This window comes from Oncorhynchus clarkii, chromosome 12 (assembly GCF_045791955.1).
Source record: "Oncorhynchus clarkii lewisi isolate Uvic-CL-2024 chromosome 12, UVic_Ocla_1.0, whole genome shotgun sequence".
NCBI lineage: Eukaryota > Metazoa > Chordata > Actinopteri > Salmoniformes > Salmonidae > Oncorhynchus > Oncorhynchus clarkii.
In genome coordinates, this window is record NC_092158.1 from 42933016 (window position 1) to 42956007 (window position 22992).

At 42.3% G+C, this 22992-nt stretch overlaps 1 protein-coding gene across 1 annotated transcript in view; it reads right to left on the minus strand.

The window, feature by feature from the left end:
• Window positions 1-2970: 2970 nt before the first annotated feature.
• LOC139423214 (endothelial cell-selective adhesion molecule-like) overlaps window positions 2971-22992 on the minus strand; it is a 70186-nt gene continuing 50164 nt past the window's right edge. The window contains exons 2-7 of the mRNA XM_071174970.1: window positions 18981-19126; window positions 17463-17664; window positions 13895-14050; window positions 6754-6876; window positions 6019-6148; window positions 2971-5885 (exon numbers count right to left, since the gene is read on the minus strand). Coding sequence (XP_071031071.1) covers window positions 5354-5885; window positions 6019-6148; window positions 6754-6876; window positions 13895-14050; window positions 17463-17664; window positions 18981-19126 — 1289 coding nt within the window. The 3' untranslated portion in view covers window positions 2971-5353. The remainder of the gene's footprint in view (window positions 5886-6018; window positions 6149-6753; window positions 6877-13894; window positions 14051-17462; window positions 17665-18980; window positions 19127-22992) is intronic.

The following is a 22992-nucleotide window of genomic DNA, read 5'->3' on the forward strand; positions in this document are numbered from 1 at the left end:
GGGGGAAGCCTGGCTTCTCTTGGCATCCACGAATACTCCACTGCCTTTCTGACTTGACTTGAGCAGTGTCTAGTACAGGAGGCTGCTGAGGGGAGGATGGCTCATAAAGGCTGGAATGGAGTAAATGGAATGGTATCAAACACATGGTTTCCATGTGTTTGATGTGATTTGATTTGATTTATTAGGATCCCCATTAGCTGACGCCAATGGTGACAGCTCGTCTTACAGGGGTCCGACATACCAAAAAAGACATTACAGACAAAAGTCTTTACAATTTACATACAGTACATTTAAAACATGAACATGTAGTGTGTGTGTGCACCTATCAGCTACACATACATTTTAGTGTTTACAACAAATAGGTCACATGGGGTAGAGGCGTAGTTACGTGAGGTGTAGCTTTATTTGTTTTTTGAAACAAGGTTTGCTGTTCACTTGCGCTATATACGATGGGAGTTTCATGCACTCATGACGGTATAATACTGCAGGTTCCCTTGAATTTGTTCTGGACATGGGGACGGTGAAAAGACCCCCGGTGGCAGGTCTGGTGGGGTGTGTGTGTGTGTCAGCGCTGTATGTAAGTTGGCTTAACTTGGCTATGCAAACAATTAGGAATTCCCAACAATGTTTCTTATAAAAATAACACGTGGAAACTTGTTCAATGCCATTTAATTAATTCTGTTACAAATTAAGGTGCAACCAGCCTCCTGTGATCTCTAGTGAAAAGCAACACATTGTATCAAATCAATCAACTGAGTCCGGCCTGAAGCTGCCTCTAGAAAACTTGCAACTGTATCAACGAGCCTAAGTACAGCCCCCACACCACTAGAGGGATATCTTCAACCACCAATTTACCATCCTGAACAAGGCTGAGTATAGCCCACGAAGATCTCCCCCACGGCACAACCCAAGGGGAGGCACCAACCCGGACAGAAAGATCACGTCAGTGACTCAACCCACTCAAGTGACGCACCCCTCCGAGGGACGGCATGGAAGAGCACCAGTAACTCAGCCCATGTAATAGGGTTAGAGGCAGAGAATCCCAGCGGAGAGAGGGGAACCGGCCAGGCAGAGACAGAAAGGGCTGTTCGTTGCTCCAGAGCCTTTCTGTTCACCTTCACACTTCTGGGCCAGACTACACTCAATCATAGGACCTACTGAAGGGATGAGTCTTCAATAAATACTTAAAGGTTGAGACCGAGGCTGCGTCTCTCACATGGATAGGCAGACCATTCCATGAAAATGGAGCTCTATAGGTGAAAGCCCTGCCTCCAGCTGTTTGCTTAGAAATTCTATGGTCAATAAGGGGGCCTGCGTCTTGTGACCGTAGCGTACGTGTAGGTATGTACGGCAGGACCAAATAGGAAAGATAGGTAGGAGAAAGCCCATATAATGCTTTGTAGGTTAGCAGTAAAACCTTGAAATCAGCCCTTGCCTTAACAGGAAGCCAGTGTAGGGAGGCTAGCACTGGAGTAATATGATCAAATATGATCAAAGACCAGAGTAATTATATCAATTTGGTAAAACATCAATTTACTTCAGGGAAAGCCAGCATCTGAACCGTGGACTCGCCCACTTTCCTTTCCAATTTGCAAATGGCTGAAACCAGAGATCTGTATATAATGACGAGATGCTCATGTCTCTGCCCTAACAATAGGAGTAGTTGCCCCGAAGGCAGGAGACAAGTTTAGGTCTGGTTATTAAGCCCATAGAAATGCATTGGGCTTATTCTGGACAGATTTAGGCTAGTGAGCCCTCTTGGTCACCTCTTCCTCTCTGCTGAAACTATCTCACCGGAGAAAGCACCTTGGCTCCTCTGTTTTACTATATCTAGCCCATGGATCTGATGCTGTCTGGACAGAAATAGTATGACATGCCATATTTTGTTTGTCCAGACAGCATCAGATACATGGTCTACCCATGCTGAGACAGAGTGAGCGGTTTATATCGCTCCGATGCTTTATCTGAGATTTATGAGTGTCGGCACGCGTCTCGCTCAAATAAATGATCAACATTTCAATACCTTATTTGGACGGGCAAGGTTTTGGTAGGGCGAGCCAGGCCCCCTAAATCCCACCCGTAACGCAGGCCCTGGTCGCAGGTTTGTGGAGAACTTCACAATTGCGGTAATAATCTGCGCAGAATGTCATTGAGCACTTGCACCATGTACTTTCATGTAATCTCAACTGCAATGCAGGTAAATTGATGAAGCACAGTGATAACACATTTATCTGTTGTATAAATAAACATACCTGACATCGTATTCCCATTTGAATTTTGCTGTTCTTTAAATTGGTTAAGGCACAGTGATAGACATTTGGGTGACAACTAAACCAAAACTATGACGTTGTTTTTCAATTGGAATTTAGTTCTGCGTCTAGATGGTTGAAAGCATTGCTATAACACATTGAAAATTCAACAAACTTTTGGATTTATTTTTGAGTGGGTTGTGGGTTGAATATAGGTTGTAATGTTATTGATAAACGTCTCAACCAAATATTACCTAAATATCCACAATGAAATGACTTGGTGTGCCCAGTGAGAAGGATCAGTCTCCAAGACAGATTAGTCCTGGACTAGAAAACTCTTTCAGCTGAGAAAACTGGTCCTGAGTGTTATATTTGGATCCATTTCAGTACCTTTTCATATCTTGAAATTCCGCACTTAATCTTGGAATCCATATACTGCATGTCTTTCCCCCATTTCTGTATGCAATAATCTTCACAACCCATAGACGGCAGGAGTGATGCAAACTGCAATGTTATATTTAGGCCACAGGGTGGGGACATGAGAAAAAGATTGTTTAGATTTCTCTCTCTTTCCATTAACAAAATCATGCACGGATGACAAGTTAAGGCCCATAATGTTGCAGGCCTTCACACCTTCATTGTTACTCATCTGGTCTGAGATATTGGTTATTGGATCATACAGGTGTAATGCTTTCTCCAGGTGGTAAAATAAATCATACGCCTTTACAACCATTCATCTTTTTATTAAAAATATTGATAAGAGTATTTTCAATATACATACAAGTTGAAGAAACTTAAACACTCGACATAGTGGTCTATGTTTGAGCATAAATACATATATTAGCACAGCAGCCATCAGTGTGTCTTCTTACATTATCAGTTAGAACTAATCGATTACTAGTATTTATTAGATGTTCCGTGATATTCAATGTTATCATTTCGTGTTCCTGTTTTGTAATTCTATCCCTGTGTTACATAATGCATATACATTACAGTATCACAAAAAGGCCAGTCTTGAATATTGTTTCATATTTTTTCCATCTTTAAAACAGCAAAAGCATTTGCCATTGAATACCACTACACATACAAGAATGTCACAAACTATGTTATTTTGAGTATGAGCTAGTCTCCCACACAACAAAAATTGTCTGTGCGCATAATTTTTATTTTTCCGTGTGGAAACATTTCTTACATCAAATCATATAACATTTTATTGGTCGCATACACGTTTATCAGATGTTATTGCCGGTGTAGGGAAATGCTTGTGTTCCTAGCTCCAACAGTGTCTCTATGCTCCAGTGTACTGGCAATAGCTATTCTCCAGTGATACAGAAGTTGAGGATAGGCTTAGAAGGAAAACCATATGCTTCATTTAAGCTGTTCTATTCATTCTATTCAACTCCAGCCATTAATATGAACCAGTCCTCAGATTTAAAGTGACACAAACCTCCACTTCATATGTAATGGGTAGTATTGTGTGCCATGCTTTGTTTCTTGGATGTGCTACAAGTATCTTGTTCATAACCTAGCAGAACACCATTACCTTGCTACACACAGACATGTCTGAATAGAGCAATCAAGACTAAGGGTAAAAATTGGACAGTAGAGTTTTGCCAAAGTAAATGCTTTCAAAGAAGTCCAGATTGACTCAAGGGTAGTTTGATCAGTGACATAGCCAAAATCACTTTGTAATTGTTTTTTGCCTTGTATCTTTTATGCCTCGTATGAAACACAAGTGCCTCATCTTAGACTCATTTGATGTGACACCTTTTGGGTCTATATCCATCCAACATATTGGTCATCAGTTTGGGATGTTGACAAGTTGAAACCTCTTTGGTTTTGTATCCAGTCCGTCACATACGATTCAACGAATAGCCTCAAGTACAATCGAAAGAAAAATAGTAAATATCTTATTTACAATTTCCTTGTGGAGAGCAACCAAAAATCATTACAACTCAATGGTGGAACCATAGTGGTTATATATCTTAGTCCATAAATTCAAATGTAATTGACAAAATGTGTCAAATTGTATTTTATACTATAAGCTAATCCTATGCGGTAAAATAGTCATGTTTTAAGCGCTGTGTCTAAAGAGCGTCGGCATGAAGTTTTATACAAGGTACATGAAAAGGTAACGGTTACCTAGGATTTAGAAAATGTTGCAGAAAATGTAATTCTAGTATGCCCAGTCTTTTTTCTTCTTTCTTAATTGCATGTGGCTAGACAGGTATTCAGCAGTAGTCCACCATATTTGAGAATAAAAATAATAATATATGCAAATTTGGTTTGAAGCACAGGGCGGCAGGTAGCCTAGCGCTTAGAGCGTTCGAATACCCCAGCCAACAAGGTGAAAATCTGTCAATGTGCCCTTGAGCAAGGCACATAACCCTAATTTGCTCCAGGGTTGCCGTACTACTATTGCTGACCCTGTAAAACACATTTCACTGCACCTATCGGTTTATGTGACAATTAAACATATATATTTATTTTATTTGGTCCTAATCTACAGTTGTCATATCGATAAAATCTGTGCGAAATGCATAAAGTAAAACATCAGTGGGATCCACACATTGACTGTTCTTGCTGTAATACACAGACAACACACACACATTGACCAGTGGGTGTCATGACATCTTGTCCCCGTTTTTAAAGTGATGTCATAGAATGGCCTTCATAGGACGTGGTAGATAGAGTAAATACAATCTCGAAAAAAGTTGCATTGGAAAACTTTGTAAAAAATACATTGATTGATAGTACAATAATAACTTAAAAAAAGATACTGCACAAATGTATGAAATCCAGATCTATGCATCCTTCGCATACAAACTGAGTATAAAAAGTGTAAAAAAAAAAAAGTACTTCCATATACTTAATTAAATAAAACTGCCTTATGTAGCAACACAGTCAATCTCTTTTAAGGTCTTACTAATGATCTCACGGCATTTTGACCGGGTCAAATGCCCCAGCTTCTCGAAGGCCAATTCAAGCTTTAATGCTCGAGTTAGACATATCTTAGTGGCAGTTGAATATTTTCCTTTTGAAAATCTATGTGAGTAAGTACAGCGTTGAAGGGTAAAGGTACAATGCACCATAGCAGACTGGTGTTACACCAGCGAACCAGCCTGGTTCTGAGCTGGCACCATGATGGGCACACCTCCCATGCGGGAGATGTTGGACGCAGTCACAATGGTGGGCAGAGGTGGTGGGCGTGGGGAAGCAGGTGCTGCCTGGGGCTGGGTATAGGACTGTGGGTGCTTGGTTCTTGGCATGGGGCTACCGTTGGCACTGGATGCTGCAGAATTAGCCGGTTGACCTCGGGGCAGGGGTGTAGCCACGTTGTAGCCGTAGTCCGGCACGGCGTGGCCTTTGGTGGAGGATCCATGGAGTGGTCCAGCACGGTAGCCAGAGACGCTGCCTGTGGCTGTGATGATGGAGGCTGTGTCAGAGGGAGGGCGTTGGGGATAATGCTGGAGGTGGTGGTTGTGGTGGTGCTGGTGGTGGGACGAGGGCTCCCTCTGGTGGGGCCTGTTGGCAGTGGTGGTGATGGAGGAGAGTGTGCCGTTCTTGGAGACCACGTCCGATCCTGAGCCGGCGCTCTTGGCCCACGAGATGCGCTTGGGCGCCTGAGCGTCCTCCCTGGGGATGAAGAGGGGAAAAAGAGAGGAGGGAAAGAGAGAGGGAGTGAGGGAGAAGGGGTGAGAGACTGGCTGACATGCATTTGGGCACATGAACACATGCAACACAGCAATATTGTGAAAGGGAGTCTAACTTGATGTCGTTGGCCCGGTCCTCTTCATAGTCTCTCTTTCGCCTCAGAAGGTAGATGAGGAAGAGGATGATGAATATGAAGACCAACACAGAGCCCACCGTGGCTCCAGCAATCATCCCTGCGTTAGTTGCTGGGGAGAAACACACACACACATTTGCACTACAGATCTGTGGAATAGTACCTTCACACTCCAGGGTAAATAACAAGAGCCTTTGTGGTTGAAACGATAATTTAAAACTACGGTAGCATCATGTTTTTGTACATTAGTTCTGTTTTTACATGAACTCCACTCAGCTTTCTTCCCCCAACAGTGCAAGAACAGCAGCCTGTGACTGTTCAGTTTTTAAAGGACTTTTTTAGGAAATAAACTTTAGTGGGTCCTAGATGAGAGAGAGAGATGAGTTAGCTACCTAGTGCAGGAATTTCAACAACAAAACACACATACATACATACATACATACATACATACATACATACATACATACATATTTTTTTTTAAATACACGTGAAACATGCATTACACCCTTTTTAGAGGAATGCACATTTAAGTGAAGGGCAGTACATCAGTCCCGATTAAAATTAATTCTTAATTACTTGCTCTGGATATCTGCACGCTCTGGTTTTCTAAGCCATTTCACATACCAGGAGTCAACAATATTAGGAAGCACATTTCTCTACATTCTGACTGGTCCATATAGTCATATAGTGTAGTCATGTGGGTACTTCAGTACGTACAGGTAATGACCTCCAGGTTGATGTAGCAGCTGTCATTGCCAGCTGTGTTGCTGGCCGTACAAACGTACTTCCCCGACATGCTGCTGCTCAAGTTGCTCAGCTTCAGCGTGCCCGTTTTTTCATCTGTAACGTGCGCACACACACACACACACAAAAATAGAAACTTATACAGTGTCCATATTAGGACAGCATTGTCAGTCCTGCTGAGACTGTGGCTGTCCTTATATGGACACTGTGCATTGGTCATATGAAATTCCTCATCATTAAATCACTACTAACCAAACAATGTGGGATATCTATGTAATTATTGCATACCATAAAAGGAGAGGAAATAATTGATCTAACAATGGGAACACTGACTATGAGTTTGGAATAGAGGTTCAAACGAGTGCATTTGAGCAGAGTCAAATGAGGATTCAACCTCATCTGTGCTTTAATCTAGTTCCAAACAGATTAGCCGCTAAATCTCCAAGTCAAAACCAAAACAGAACAATGACACAGGCATACCAAAATAAACTCAGATGTTTATTCACCATCCTTTTGATTGCCTGTGCCATTTTACATTAAGTGTCCTTAAATCCACATAGATAAATGGTAGCCACATGCACATGTAGTGTATTACTAAGTACAGATTGAAATAACTCACAATTGTTATAACTGGATGTGGTTACATTGTCATTACCTAGCACCTATACATTTGTGACACATCATGTAAAGTGAGACCGGATTGTCTCAATTCACATTTCACTTTCCAAAACCCTTTGCCACTGGCAAAGTTAAACCCTCTGCTTTGGCATTATATCAAAGTTTATTTGTCACGTGCGCCAAATACAACAGGTGTATGTATACCTTACAGTGAAATGCTTACTTACAGGTTCTAACCAATAGTACAAAAAAGGTGTTAGGTGAACAATATGTAAGTAAAGAAATAAAACAGTAAAAAGGCAGGCTATATACAGTAGTGAGGCTACATACAGACACCGGTTAGTCAGGCTGATTGAGGTAGTATATATATATATATATATGTAGATATGGTTAAAGTGACTATGCATATATGATGCACAGAGAGTAGCTGTATATTTAAAAAAAAAGAAAAAAAAGAGGGGTTGGTGGGTCGGACACAACGCAGATTAGCCCGGTTAGCCAATGTGTGGGAGCACTGGTTGGTCGGCCCAATTGAGGTAGTATGTACATTAATGTATAGTTAAAGTGACTATGCATATATGATAAACAGAGAGTAGCAGCAGCGTAAAAAGAGGGTTGGGGGGAACACAATGCAAATAGTCTGGGTAGCCACTTGATTACCTGTTCAGGAGTCTTATGGCTTGGGGGTAAAAACTGTTGAGAAGCATTTTTGTCCTAGACTTGGCACTCCGGTACCGCTTGCCATGCGGTAGTAGGGAGAACAATCTGTGACTGGGGTCTTTGACAATTTTTAGGGCCTTCCTCTGACACCGCCTGGTGTAGAAGTCCTGGATGGCAGGCAGGTTAACCTCTGATTTACTGGGCTGTACGCACTACCCTCTGTAGTACCTTGCGGTCGGAGGCCGAGCAATTGCCGTACCAGGCTAGTGCTGCAACCAGTCGATGTTGCAGCTGTAGAACCTTTTGAGGATCTCAGGACCCATGCCAAATCTTTTTAGTTTCCTGAGGGGGAATAGGATTTGTTGTGCCCTCTTCACGACTGTCTTGGTGTGTTTGAACCATTCTAGTTTGTTGTTGATGTGGACACCAATGAACTTGAAGCTCTCAACCTGCTCCACTACAGCCCCGTCGATGAGAATGGGGGCGTGCTCAGTCCTCAATTTCCTGTAGTCCACAATCATCTCAGTCTTGGTTACGTTGAGGGATATGTTGTTATTCTGGCACCACCTGGCCAGGTTGACCATCTCCCTACAGGCTGTCTCGTTGTTGTCGGTGATCAGGCCTACCACTGTTGTGTCATCTGAAAAAAACTTGGTGTTGGAGTCGTGCCTGACCATGCAGTCGTGGGTGAACAGGGAGTACAGGAGGGGACTGAGCATGCACCCCTGTGGAGCTCCAGTGTTGAGGATCAGCGTGGCAGATGTGTTGCTACCTAACCTCAACACCTGTGGGTGGCCCGTCAGGAAGTCCAGGATCCAGTTGCAGAGGGAGGTATTTAGTCCCAGGATCCTTAGCTTAGGAATGAGCTGAGGGTACTATGGGTGTTGAACGCTGAGCTGTAGTCAATGAACAGCATTATCACATAAGGGGTTCCTTTTGTCCAGGTGGGAAAGGGCAGTGTGGAGTGCAATAGAGATTGCATCATCTGTGGATCTGTTTGGGCGGTATGCAAATTGGAGTGGGTCTAGGGTTTCTGGGATAATGGTGTTGATGTGAGCCATTACCAACCTTTCAAAGCACTTCATTGCTACGGACGTGAGTGCTACAGTCTGTAGTCATGTAGGCATGTTGCCTTTGTGTTCTTGGGCACAGGGACTATGGTGGTCTGCTTGAAACATGTTGGTATTACAGACTCAATTAGGGACATGTTGAAAATGTCAGTGGAGAAACCTGCCAGTTGGTCAGCACATGCCCGGAGCACACGTCCTGGTAATCGGTCTGGCCCCGCATCCTTGTGTATGTTGATCTGTTTAAAGGTCTTACTCACGTCGGCTACGGAGAACGTGATCACAGTTGTCCGGAACAGCCGATACTCTCATGCATGCCTCAATGTTACTTGCCTCGTAACGAGCATAGAAGTGATTTAGCTCGTCTGGTATGCTCGTGTCACTGGGCAGCTCGCTGCTGTGCTTCCCTTTGTAGTCTGTTATAGTTTGCAAGCCCTGCCACATAAGACAAGCGTTGGAGCTGGTGTAGTATGATTCAATCTTAGCCCTGTATTGACGCTTTGCCTGTTTGATGGTTCGTCGCAGGGCATAGCAGAATTTCTTGTAATCGCACCTTGAAAGCGGCAGCTCTACCCTTTAGCTCAGTGCGAATGTTGCCTGTAATCCATGGCTTCTGGTTGGGGTATGTACGTACAGTCACTGTTGGGACGACTTCCTCGATGCACTTATTGATAAAGCCAGTGACTGATGTGGTGTACTCCTCAATGCCATCGGAAGAATCCCGGAACATGTTCCAGTCTGTGATAGCAAAACAGTCCTGTAGTTTAGCATCGGCTTCATCTGACTACTTTTTTGTAGGCCGAGTCACTGGTGCTTCCTGCTTTAATTTTTGCTTCTAAGCAGGAATCAGGAGGATAGAGTTGTGGTCAGATGAACCAAATGGAGGATGAGGGAGAGCTTTGTATGTGTTTCTGTGTGTGGAGTACAGGTGATCTAGAATTTATTTCACTCTGGTTGCACATTTAACATGTTGATAGAAATTTGGTAGAATTGATTTAAGTTTCCCTACATTAAAGTCTCCGGCCACTAGGAGCGCCGCCCCTGGGTGAGTGGTTTCCCGTTAGCTTATTTCCTTATACAGTCGTGGCCAAAAGTTGATAAAATCACAAATATTAATTTCCAGAAGGTTTGCTGCTTCAGTGTCTTTAGATATTTTTGTCAGATGTTGCTATGAAATACTGAAGTATTGTGTCAAAGTGTCAAAGGGTTTTATTGACAATTACAGTGCCTTGCGAAAGTATTCGGCCCCCTTGAACTTTGCGACCTTTTGCCACATTTCAGGCTTCAAACATAAATATATAAAACTGTATTTTTTGTGACGAATCAACAACAAGTGGGACACAATCATGAAGTGGAACGACATTTATTGGATATTTCAAACCTTTTTAACAAATCAAAAACTGAATAATTGGGCGTGCAAAATTATTCAGCCCCTTTACTTTCAGTGCAGCAAACTCTCTCCAGAAGTTCAGTGAGGATCTCTGAATGATCCAATGTTGACCTAAATGACTAATGATGATAAATACAATCCACCTGTGTGTAATCAAGTCTCCGTATAAATGCACCTGCACTGTGATAGTCTCAGAGGTCCGTTAAAAGCGCAGAGAGCATCATGAAGAACAAGGAACACACCAGGCAGGTCCGAGATACTGTTGTGAAGAAGTTTAAAGCCGGATTTGGATACAAAAAGATTTCCCAAGCTTTAAACATCCCAAGGAGCACTGTGCAAGCGATAATATTGAAATGGAAGGAGTATCAGATCACTGCAAATCTACCAAGACCTGGCCGTCCCTCTAAACTTTCAGCTCATACAAGGAGAAGACTGATCAGAGATGCAGCCAAGAGGCCCATGATCACTCTGGATGAACTGCAGCTGAGGTGGGAGACTCTGTCCATAGGACAACAATCAGTCGTATATTGCTCAAATCTGGCCTTTATGGAAGAGTGGCAAGAAGAAAGCCATTTCTTAAAGATATCCATAAAAAGTGTCGTTTAAAGTTTGCCACAAGCCACCTGGGAGAGACACCAAACATGTGGAAGAAGGTGCTCTGGTCAGATAAAACCAAAATTGAACTTTTTGGCAACAATGCAAAAAGTTATGTTTGGCGTAAAAGCAACACAGCTGAACACACCATCCCCACTGTCAAACATGGTGGTGGCAGCATCATGGTTTGGGCCTGCTTTTCTTCAGCAGGGACAGGGAAGATGGTTAAAATTGATGGGAAGATGGATGGAGCCAAATACAGGACCATTCTGGAAGAAAACCTGATGGAGTCTGCAAAAGACCTGAGACTGGGACGGAGATTTGTCTTCCAACAAGACAATGATCCAAAACATAAAGCAAAATCTACAATGGAATGGTTCAAAAATAAACATATCCAGGTGTTAGAATGGCCAAGTCAAAGTCCAGACCTGAATCCAATCGAGAATCTGTGGAAAGAACTGAAAACTGCTGTTCACAAATGCTCTCCATCCAACCTCACTGAGCTTGAGCTGTTTTGCAAGGAGGAATGGGAAAAAATGTCAGTCTCTCGATGTGCAAAACTGATAGAGACATACCCCAAGCGACTTGCAGCTGTAATCGCAGCAAAAGGTGGCACTACAAAGTATTAACTTAAGGGGGCTGAATAATTTTGCAAGCCCAATTTTTCAGTTTTTGATTTGTTAAAAAAGTTTGATATATCCAATAAATGTCGTTCCACTTCATGATTGTGTCCCACTTGTTGTTGATTCTTCACAAAAAAATACAGTTTTATATCTTTATGTTTGAAGCCTGAAATGTGGCAAAAGGTCGCAAAGTTCAAGGGGGCCGAATACTTTCGCAAGGCACTGTACATGAAGTTGATCCAAAGAGTCAATATTTGCAGTGTTAACCCTTCTTTTTCAAGACCTCTGCAATCCGCCCTGGCATGCTGTCAATTAACTTCTGGGCCACATCCTGACTGACGGCAGCCCATTCTTGCATAATCAATGCTTGGAGTTTGTCAGAATTTGTGAGTTTTTGTTTGTCCACCCGCCTCTTGAGGATTGACCACAAGTTTTCAATGGGATTAAAGTCTGGAGAGTTTCCTGTCCATGGACCCAAAATGTCGATGTTTTGTTCCCCGAGCCACTTAGTTATCACTTTTGCCTTATGGCAAGGTGCTCCATCATGCTGGAAAAGGCATTGATCGTCACCAAACTGTTCCTGGATGGTAGGGAGAAGTTGCTCTCGGAGGATGTGTTGGTACCATTATTTATGGCTGTGTTCTTAGGAAAAATTGTGAGTGAGCCCAATCCCTTGGCTGAGAAGAAACCACACACATGAATGGTCTCAGGATGCTTTACTGTTGGCATGACACAGGACTGATGGTAGCGCTCACCTTGTCTTTTCCTGACAAGCTTTTTTCCCCAGATGCCCCAAACAATCGGAAAAGGGATTCAGAGAAAATGACTTTACCCAAGTCCTCAGCAGTCCAATCCCTGTACCTTTTGCAGAATATCAGTCTGTCCCTGATGTTTTATCAGTCTGTCCCTGGAGATAAGTGGCTTCTTTGCTGCTCTTCTTGACACCAGGCCAACCTCCAAAAGTCTTCGCCTCATCATGTCAGTGATTCTCTCGTTAACACAGGTGTTAGCTGGTCCTTTTGTGGCAGGGCTGAAATGCAGTGGAAATGTTTTTTGGGGGGGGGATTCAGTTAATTTGCATGGCAAAGAAGGACTTTGCAATTAAATGCAATTCATCTGATCACTCTTCATAACTTTCTGGAGTATATGCAAATTGCCATCATACAAACTGAGGCAGCAGACTGTGAAAATGTATATTTGTGTCATTCTCAAAACTTTTGGCCACGACTGTACAGCTGACTGAGTGTGGTCTTAGTGCCAGCATCCGTCTGTGGTGGTAAATCAACAGCCACAAAAAGTATGGCTGAAAATGCTCTAGGCAAGTAGTGTGGCCTGCAATTTATCACAATATTCTCTACTTCAGGTGAGCAAAATCTAGAGAGTTCCTTAGATTTTATGCACCAGCTGTTTACAAATATGCACAGACCGCCCCCCATCGTCTTACCGGAGTGTGCTGTTCTATCTTGCCGGTGCAGTGTAAATCCATCTAGCTGAATATCCATGTCGTCATTCAGCCACGATTCCGTGAAACATAGGATATTACAGTTTTTGATGTCCCGTTGGTAGGATATTCATGATCGTACCTCGTCTAATTTATTGTCCAATGATTGCACGTTTGCGAGTAGTATTGATGGTAATGGCAGCTTTCCCAGTCGCCTTCTCCGGGTCCTGACCAGGCATCCGGCTCTTTGTCCTCGTCCTTGTAGAAAAAATCTTTGTCTAATCCGAGGTGAGTAATCGCTGTCTTGATATCCAGAAGCCCTTTTTTTGCCGTAAGATACGGTTGCAGAAACATTATGTACAAAATAAGTTGCAAAAAACCCACACATAATAGCACAATCGGTTGGGCGTTCATAAAACTGCTGCCATTTCATCCAGCGCCATTTTGTTTTTACATTTGCTTATTGTATATACAGTACCTTTCTAATCCAGAGCAACTCACATTAGGTGCTTACAACAACTTGGCTGAACTACATACTATTACAGTATTCTCAAAGTTCTAATTCTCATCAAATTGTAGAAATAGAGCACGCTCTAGTTGAAATATAGGACAACTACAATAAATAGACTATTTCATAGTAACCCCCCAAATATTCTTAGGATGTTGATTAATAAAGCTAGACCACCATGTTCCAGATGTCAGGCAGCAGGTAGTTACTCACTGAGCATGGGCGAGAAGAAGACCTCGGACGGGGGGCTGGTCTTCTTCCACTTGTACATTGGGATGGGCTTTCCTGACTTGGACTTGCAGCTCAGTGTGACGTTGCCCTTCAGAACTGGCTTCCCTGACAGAGAGCACTCTGGGACAGCAGGAGGAACTGAGACATAGGAGAGAGGTTAAATAGATAGTTGACCATTTGTGATGAGATGCTGAGTTACAGTATTTGAATAATAGATTAAATAAATGTTTAGGATTTAGGGTAGTGGCAAACTAACAAAGTTTTGTATTAAGATACATGCAGGAACATGTGTGCACATGTACTATATGTGGGTATAACTGCAAGTACAGCACATCTGTAAGTGTGCGTGCACCCCTTCCCCTTTTCCACATTTGTTACGTTACAGCCTTATTCTAAAAAGGATTTAATTTTTTTTTTTTTTACATTTCCTCACCAATCTACACACACACACAGAATCGCAAAGCAAAGCCACCCAGAAATGTACATACCGGTAAATTTACATACCGGTCAAAATTTGGACACACCTACTCATTCCAACTACTCATTTTCTTTATGCTTTACTATTGTCTACATTGTAGAATAATAGTGAAGACATCAAAACTATGAAATAACACATGGAATCATGTAGTAACCAATCATGTTGGTAATATATTTTATATTTGAGATACTTAAGTAGCCACCCTTTGCCTTGATGACATCTTTGCACACTCTTGGCATTCTCTCAACCAGCTTCATTAGGTAGTCATCTGGAATGCATTTCAATTAGCAGGTGTGCCTTGTTAAAAGTTGATTTGTGGAATTTCTTTCCTTCTTAATGCGTTTGAGCCAATCAGTTGTGTTGTGACAAGGAAGGGGGTATACAGAAGATAGACCTATTTGGTAAAAGACCAAGTCCATATTATGGCAAGAACAGCTCAAATAAGCAAAGAGAAATGACAGTCCGTCATTACTTTAAGACATGAAGGTCAGTCGATCAGGAAAATGTCAAGAATTTGGAAAGTTTCTTCAAGTGGAGATGCAAAAAACCATCAAGTGCTATGATGAAACTGTCTCTCATGAGGACCGCCACAGGAAAGGAAGACCCAGAGTTACCTCTGCTGCAGAGGATAAGTTCATTAGAGTTAACAGCCTCAGAAATTGCAGCCCAAATAAATGCTTACCAGTGTACAAGTAACAGACACATCTCAACATCAACTGCTCAGAGGAGACCGTGTGAATTAGGCCTATATGGTTGAATTGTTGCAAAGAAACCACTACTAAAGGACACCAATAAGAAGAAGAGACTTGCTTGGGCCAAGAAACATGAGCAATGGGCATTAGACCGGTGGAAATCTCTCCTTCAGTCTGATGAGTCTCAATTTGAGATTTTTGTTTCCAACCACCGTTTCTTTGTGAGACGCTAAGTATATTAACAGATATTCTCCTCATGTGTGGTTCCCACCGTGAAACATGGGGAAGGAGGTGTGATGGTGCTTTGCTGGTGACACTGTCTGATTTATTTAGAATTCAAGGCCCACTTGGATACCATAGCATTCTGCAGCAACACGCCATCCCATCTGGTTTGCGCTTAGTGGGACTATCATTTGTTAATCAACAGGACAATGACCCAAAACACACCCCCAGGCTGAGTAAGGGCTATTTGACCAAGGAGGAGAGTTATGGAGTGCTGCATCAGATGACCTGGCCTCCACAATCACCCAACCTCAAACCAATTGAGATGGTTTGGGATAAGATGGACCGCAGAGTGAAGGAAAAGCAGCCAACAAGTGCTTAACATTTGTGAGAACTCCGTGACTGTTGGAAAAGCTTAAGCTGGCTGAGAGAATGCAAAGTGTCTGCAAATATATTTTTGGTTACTACATGATTCCAAATGTGTTATTTCATAGTTTTGATAGTCTTCACTATTATTCTACAATCTACAATTAGTCAAAATAAAGAAAAACCGTTGACTGAGTAGGTGTGTCCAAACTATTGACTGGTACTGTAATTATTCAGACACTGCTATGAAACTCAAAATTGGGCTCAGGTGCATCCTGTTTCCATTGATCATTCTTGAGATGTTTCTAAAACTTGGAGTCCACCTTTGGTGAATTCAATTGATTGGACATGATTTGGAAAGGCACACACCTGTCTATATAAAGGTCCCACAGTTGACAGTGCATGTCAAAGTAAAAACCACACCATAAGGTCAAAATAATTGTCTGTAGAGCTCCGAGACAGGATTGTGTAGAGGCAACGATCTGGGGAAGGGTACCAATAAAATGTCTGCAGCATTGAATGTCCCCAAGAACAAAGTGCCCTCCATCATTCTTAAATGGAAGAAGATTGTAACCACCAAGACTCATCCTACAGCTGGCCGCCCGGCCAAACTGAGCAATTGGGGGAGAAGGACCTTGGTCAGGGAGGTGACCAAAAACCCGGTGGTGACTGACAGAGCTCCAGAGTTTCTCTGTGGAGATGGGAGAACTTTCCAGAAGGACAACCATCTCTGCAGCACTCCACCAAATCAGGTCATTCTGGTATAGTGGCCAGGCGGAACACACTCCTCAGTAAAAGGAACGACAGCATGGTTCGAGTTTGACAAAATACACTTAAAATACTCTGACCATGAGAAACAAGATTCTCTGGTCTGATGAAACCAAAATTGAAATCTTTGGCCTGAATTCCAAGCGTCACATCTGGAGGAAACCTGGCACCATCCCTACGGTGAAGCATGGTGGTGGATGCATCATCCTGAGTGGATGTTTTTCAGTGGCAGGGACTGGGAGACTAGTCAGGATAGAAAGAAAGATGAACGGAGCAAAGTACAGAGGGATCCTTGATGAAGTCCTGAGCACTCTGGAGCAGGTTCTCAGACTGACGTGACGGTTCACCTTCCAACAGGACAACAACCCTAAGCACACAGCCAAGACAATGCAGGAGTGACTTTGGGACAAGTCTCTGAATGTCCTTGAGTGGCCCAGCCCTTTGGCAGCGATTACAGCCACAAGTCTTCTTGGGTATGATGCTACAAGCTTGGTACACCTCTATTTGGGGAGTTTCTCGCATTCTTCTCTTACAGAACCTGATCGAACATCTTTGGAGAGACCTGAATATAGCTGAGCAGCGACGCTCCCCATTCAACCTGACAGAGCTTGAGAGAATGTGCAGAGAAGAATGGGAGAAACTCCCCAAATACAGGTGTGCCAAGCTTGTAGCGTCATACTCAAGGCTGTAATCGCTGCTGAAGGTGCTTCAACAAAGTACTGAGTAAAGGGTCTGAATACTTAGTGAAATATCACATTTACATATTTAGCATATTTAGTCCCCCAAAAAAGTTTTTGCTATGTCATTATGGGGTATTGTGTGTAGATTGGTGTTTTTCTTTAATCATTTTTACAATAAGGCTGTAACGTAACAAAATGCTGAAAAAGTACAACGGTCTGAATACTTTCAGAATGCACTGTATGTACATGATTGTCTCATTCTACATATACAGCTCTTATAAAGAATACACAGATGGCATGCTGTATGACTACATGAACTACATAAGGGGTCTCCTTGTCCTTACCATTGACGTTGAGGCTAAGTTCTCCAGTCAGGCCCTGGGCCCCGGGGATGATGACCTGGCAGAGGTAGCGTCCTGAGTCCGACTCCTGCGTGTTGTTGATGTACAGGGACAGGTTGGCCGAGGGCATGGTGGCCGTGAAGCCCACACGCTCCCCGAACTGGGGGCTGCCAAAACTGATCGAGTCTGGGGTGTACGAGATGATCTGTGTGGGGTGGATGGTGGGGACAAGAGCCATGAAGATTGTTGCAAAGCTCCCTCGAAAATCCTGTCCTTTTAATTTTACACCATCTGCCATTACCAAGATGTTCTCTTAGCTGATGTTATGTTCTTAATAGAGCCATGAAAAGTGCATTGAGTAGGAATATAATTAGAGTACTTTAAAATATATGACAAAAATATTAGAAGATAAAACCACATTCTTTCAAATCATATAGACCTTTATGCAAACAAGTGAAACAGAATTATCCTTTGGAGCTAAAGACTAACGGGCTGATTCAGAGTTGAGATAAGGGTTCTCTGGTTATGTCAGACTATCACCCCATGACTGGGCCTTTGGCCAAAGCAGCTTGCCATCTCAAGGCCAACAACTGCAATCTCCCAATCAACTGCTGTTGAATGCTACTGTAGTGGACTTTTTGTGTTTGTTTGATCCCCTTTGGGACTTGGTCCGTCTGTATACTATGGTAGGATAATCTGGAATAAGCAAACATACAGAATATAGGTCATTCGATAACATTGTCTGATTGGGGAACAAGTCAGATGAGACAGTTATGGCCCACTGCCCACTTAATTTGCTTTTGTTTTGTCAAGGGTTAAACCCAACCCCAAAATCACAACTCTGTTCAGTGGTTTAGCATTGTTTCACTTGATGGCCTAATTTTCAGAAATGTTACATTTTATATTTATGCATTTTCAAGCAAGGGTAAAATACAGTGGATAGATGGAGTGTTAAGCCTTTTATTTGATTCATTTAGGAGGGTTTCCAAAGGAAGAGCTTTGCCAGATTAACAGTATAACAGCAGTCAAACATCCTTCATGATAATAATCCTCCACGTTACAGCCACAGATGGCCAAGCAAGTCAGATTTTCAGTGGAAGTTTTTGAGCAAGAACTGCACAGAACATAAACATATTTTTCTGAATACTCAGACAAATGTAAAGTGTCACAGAAGTCAGAGTTTAACATTAAAACAAAACCTAACAAATTAAAATTAATTCATAATTTCAAGTTGACTTGAAAAAGGCAATATTACAGATGAGTAACATTTTTCCACCAAAAAACCTTTCCATGTACAAAGTACTTCTGACAAGGAAGTATGTAACTGGTATGCAGAGCTAATGCAGGTACCTTTTATTGTAGACTTAAGTCACAGCAAATATGCCTTTGCCTTAATGTTTGGTGCAAAAGTTCAAGTTAGTGTACGCATCTCAAGTGATGACAGCCCTTAAATCGTCAGACGATCAGCACAGATGCTAGAGGCACCACCACACAACAAAACAGATCCTAAAACACACTCACCAGTTGGGTGTTATTGGCCACAAAGTTCCAGAGAACGGTGTTCTTGCCAGTGATGGAGCTGGGTCTGTACCAGGCCTGCAGCACCACTTTCTGACCCTCGATCACTTCCATGGTCCTCTGCGGCATCTGGATCTGGGCCAACACACCTGGAGTTGGGAGAGGGGTACTTTACTTATACTTTGGATATCACTTTTTAACAAAGATTTATATAAAATAATTATATTATACATACACATATACATACAGTTGAAGTCAGAAGTGTACATAGACCTTAGCCAAATACATTTAAACTCAGTTTTTCACAATTCCTGACATCCTAGTAAAAATTCCCTGTCTCAGGTCAGTTAGAATCACCACTATTTTAATAAGGTGAAATGTCAGAATAATAGTAGAGAATGATTTATTTCAGCTTTTATTTCTTTCATCACATTCCCAGTGGGTCAGACGTTTACATACACTCAATTAGTATTTGGTAGCATTGCCTTCAAATTGTTCAACTTGGGTCAAACATTTGGGGTAGCCCATTCCTCCTGACAGAGCTGGTGTATCCGAGTCAGGTTTGTAGGCCTCCTTGCTCGCACACACTTTTCTGTTCTGCACAAATTTTCTATGGGTTTGAGGTCAGGGCTTTGTGATGGCCACTCCAATACCTTAACTTTGTTGTCCTTAAGCCATTTTGTCACAACTTTGGATGTATGCTTGGGGTCATTGTCTATTTGGAAGACCCATTTGCAACCAAGCTTTAACTTCTTGACTGATGTCTTGAGATGTTGCTTCAATATATCCACATGTTCCATCCTCATGATGTCATCTATTTTGTGAAGTGCACCAGTCCCTCCTGCAGCAAACCACACTCACAACATGATGCTGCTGCTGCCACCCCCGTGCTTCACGGTTGGGTTGGTGTTCTTCAGCTTGCAAGCCTCCCCCTTTTTCCTCCAAACATAACAATGGTCATTATGGCCAAACTGGTCTGATGAAACAAAAAAAGAACTGAGGACATTTCTCCATGTGCAGTTGCAAACCATAGTCTGGCTTTTTTATGGCGGTTTTGGAGCAGTGGCTTCTTCCTTGCTGAGCCACCTTTCAGGTTATGTCGATATAGGACACGTTTTCTCCAGCATCTTCACAAGGTCCTTTGCTGTTGTTCTGGGATTGATTTGCACTTTTTGCACCAAAGTATGTTCATCTCTAGGAGAGAGAACGTGTCTCCTTCCCGAGAGGTAGGACGGTGTGTTCTCCCATGGTGTTTATACTTGCGTACTATTGTTTGTACAGATGAACGTGGTACCAACAGGCGTTTGGAAATTGCTCCCAAGGATAAACCAGACTTGTGGAGGTCTACTATTTTTTTCTGAGGTCTTGGCTGATTTCTTTTGACTTTCCCATGATGTCAAGCAAAGATGTACTGAGTTTGAACGTAGGCCTTGAAATACATCCACAGGTACACCTCAAATTATGCCAATTAGCATATCAAAAGCTTTAAAGCCATGACAATTTTCTGGAATTTTCCATGCTGTTTAAAGGCACAGTCAACTTAGTGTATGTACACTTCTGACCCACTGGAATTGTGATACAGTGAATTATAAGTTAAATAATCTGTCTGTAAACAATTGTTGGAAAATTGATTTGTGTCATGCAAAGTAGATGTCCTAATCGACTTGCCAAAACTATAGTGTGTCAACAACAAATTTGTGCAGTGGTTGAAAAAATATATATATATATATAAGCTGGAGAACGTCTTTAAAAGGACCCACCCCCAGAGGAAGTTGCCGCCACAATTTTGATGTGATTTCCTGACCTAGAAAGGCAATGCACATGTCGGTTCCACCTCTGAAGAATATCAATGACTACTTATACATATTCATGAATTGGGTGTGTGAATTTCCATGTGGAGTTGATAAACAACAAATCTGGCACTGACAGCTGTCAGTGTAGCTAGCATGCTAACCTTATCGACCTACCTAGATCTTGCTAACCTTATCTAGCTAGCTAATGTTATTTGTTGCTGCTGTTTTCTTTTACACCGTATTCAAAACATTCGCCAGATTGCTCTATGACTGGTTCCGGAGATGGATTTGTCATAAGCATAGACTTATTGAAAACTTTGCCACAAATGGACACCACCAGCCTCTCTGACTTTGCCCTCTCTTGTCAAATCCAAAGTTTTGGCATCTTCCATAAATTGCAGCCATGAATCAGTCATAGAAATAGTTAAAAAGAATAAGCTGATGCTCCAGTAATATGGGTAACTATTGAAAGATACAATGTAGAAAAACGCATATCTACAGTACAGTCGTGGCCAAAAGTTGAGAATAACACAAATATAAATTTCAGTCTTGTGGTAGCAGAATCAGAATTAGTTAGGGAACATTGATAAATAAGATGTTTTATTTACATAATAATGCTTATGTGAGATATTTGTCATTAGGATGTTTTCTTTTGGATAATACTGTTGGCAGTTTGCAGTTATCCCTTCTCTGCTAGGGCTTAGTCACTAGGGGCCCAGAGAGGGGAGAGGTCAGGCTTGTCTTCATATGTCAATGTATCTGTTAAACCATGTGAACCACTATGAAGAATATCAGGAGGGGAGGAGGACAGAATGGAGGCTTGTCTTCTTATGGGAATGTCTCTGTAACTATTACATGTCCCCTCTGAGGTCTTATCTTGATCTAGTATATGACCTAAGAGGCTCACTGTCTTTTCTGATCTTGTCCAGGAGGGGGTGTATTTGAGATGGGAGTATCTAGAATTGACAATTGATATATGCCATTGGATGATGTAATGGTTTGGTACTATGTTGTACCAAGAACGAGATATGAACTTCGTTTAGGAGACCAAACTGAATGATAATTTATAGCTAATGCTGTCTGGCTATGGGATACTCCTCTCTCAAGTAAAGTCTTTCTTTGTAATGTTCCTAAGATCTGTTATTTGTCATGTGAGTTGAGATGGGTGTGTCTTGGCTATAAATTATACTAAGAACTGTTTTGTTAGCACTCAGATAATTCATTTATAGACACTGAATTGATCTGAGAGTCACAGGACTATGGTGAAGCTCAAATATAATTAAAGATGGACTTTATAAAATAACTGAGTTGTGTGGTTTGCTCTCTCAATGTTTAGTAATACAGGACATTTCCACGACAGTCTTCTGCCTCAGTTTGTATGATCGCATTTTGTATATACTCCAGAATGTTATGAAGAGTGATCAGATGAATTGCAATTAATTGCAAAGTCCCTATTTGCCATGCAAATGAACTGAATAAAAAAAATAAAATCCTCTGCATTTCAGCCCTGCCACAAAAGGACCAGCTGACATGTCAGTGATTCTCTCATTAACACAGGTGTGAGTGTTGACGAGGACAAGGCTGGAGATCCCTCTGTCATTCTGATTGAGTTTGAATAACAGATTGGAAGCTTCAAAAGGAGGGTGGTGCTTGGAATAATTGTTCTTCCTCTGTCAAACATGGTTACCTGCAAGGACACTTGCCGTCATCATTGCTTTGCACATAAAGGGCTTCACAGGTAAGGATATTGCTGCCAGTAAGATTGCACCTAAATCAACCATTTATTGGATCATCAAGAACTTCAAGGAGAGCGGTTCAATTGTTGTGAAGAAGGCTTTAGGGCGCCCGAGAAAGTCCAGCAAGCGCCAGGACCGTCTCATAAAGTTGATTCAGCTGCAGGATCGGGGAACCACCAGTACAGAGCTTGCTCAGGAATGGCAGCAGGCAGGTGTGAGTGCATCTGCACGCACAGTGAGGCAAAGACGTTTGGAGGATGGCCTGGTGTCAAGAAGAGCAGCAAAGAAGCCACTTCTCTCCAGGAAAAACATCAGGGACAGACTGATATTCTTCAAAAGGTACAGGGATTGGACTGCTAAGGATAGGGGTAAAGTCATTTTCTTTGATGTATCCCCTTTCTGAATGTTTGGGCATCCGGAAAAAAGCTTGTCCAGAGAAGACAAGGTGAGCCCTACCATCAGTCCTGTGCCATGCCAACAGTAAAG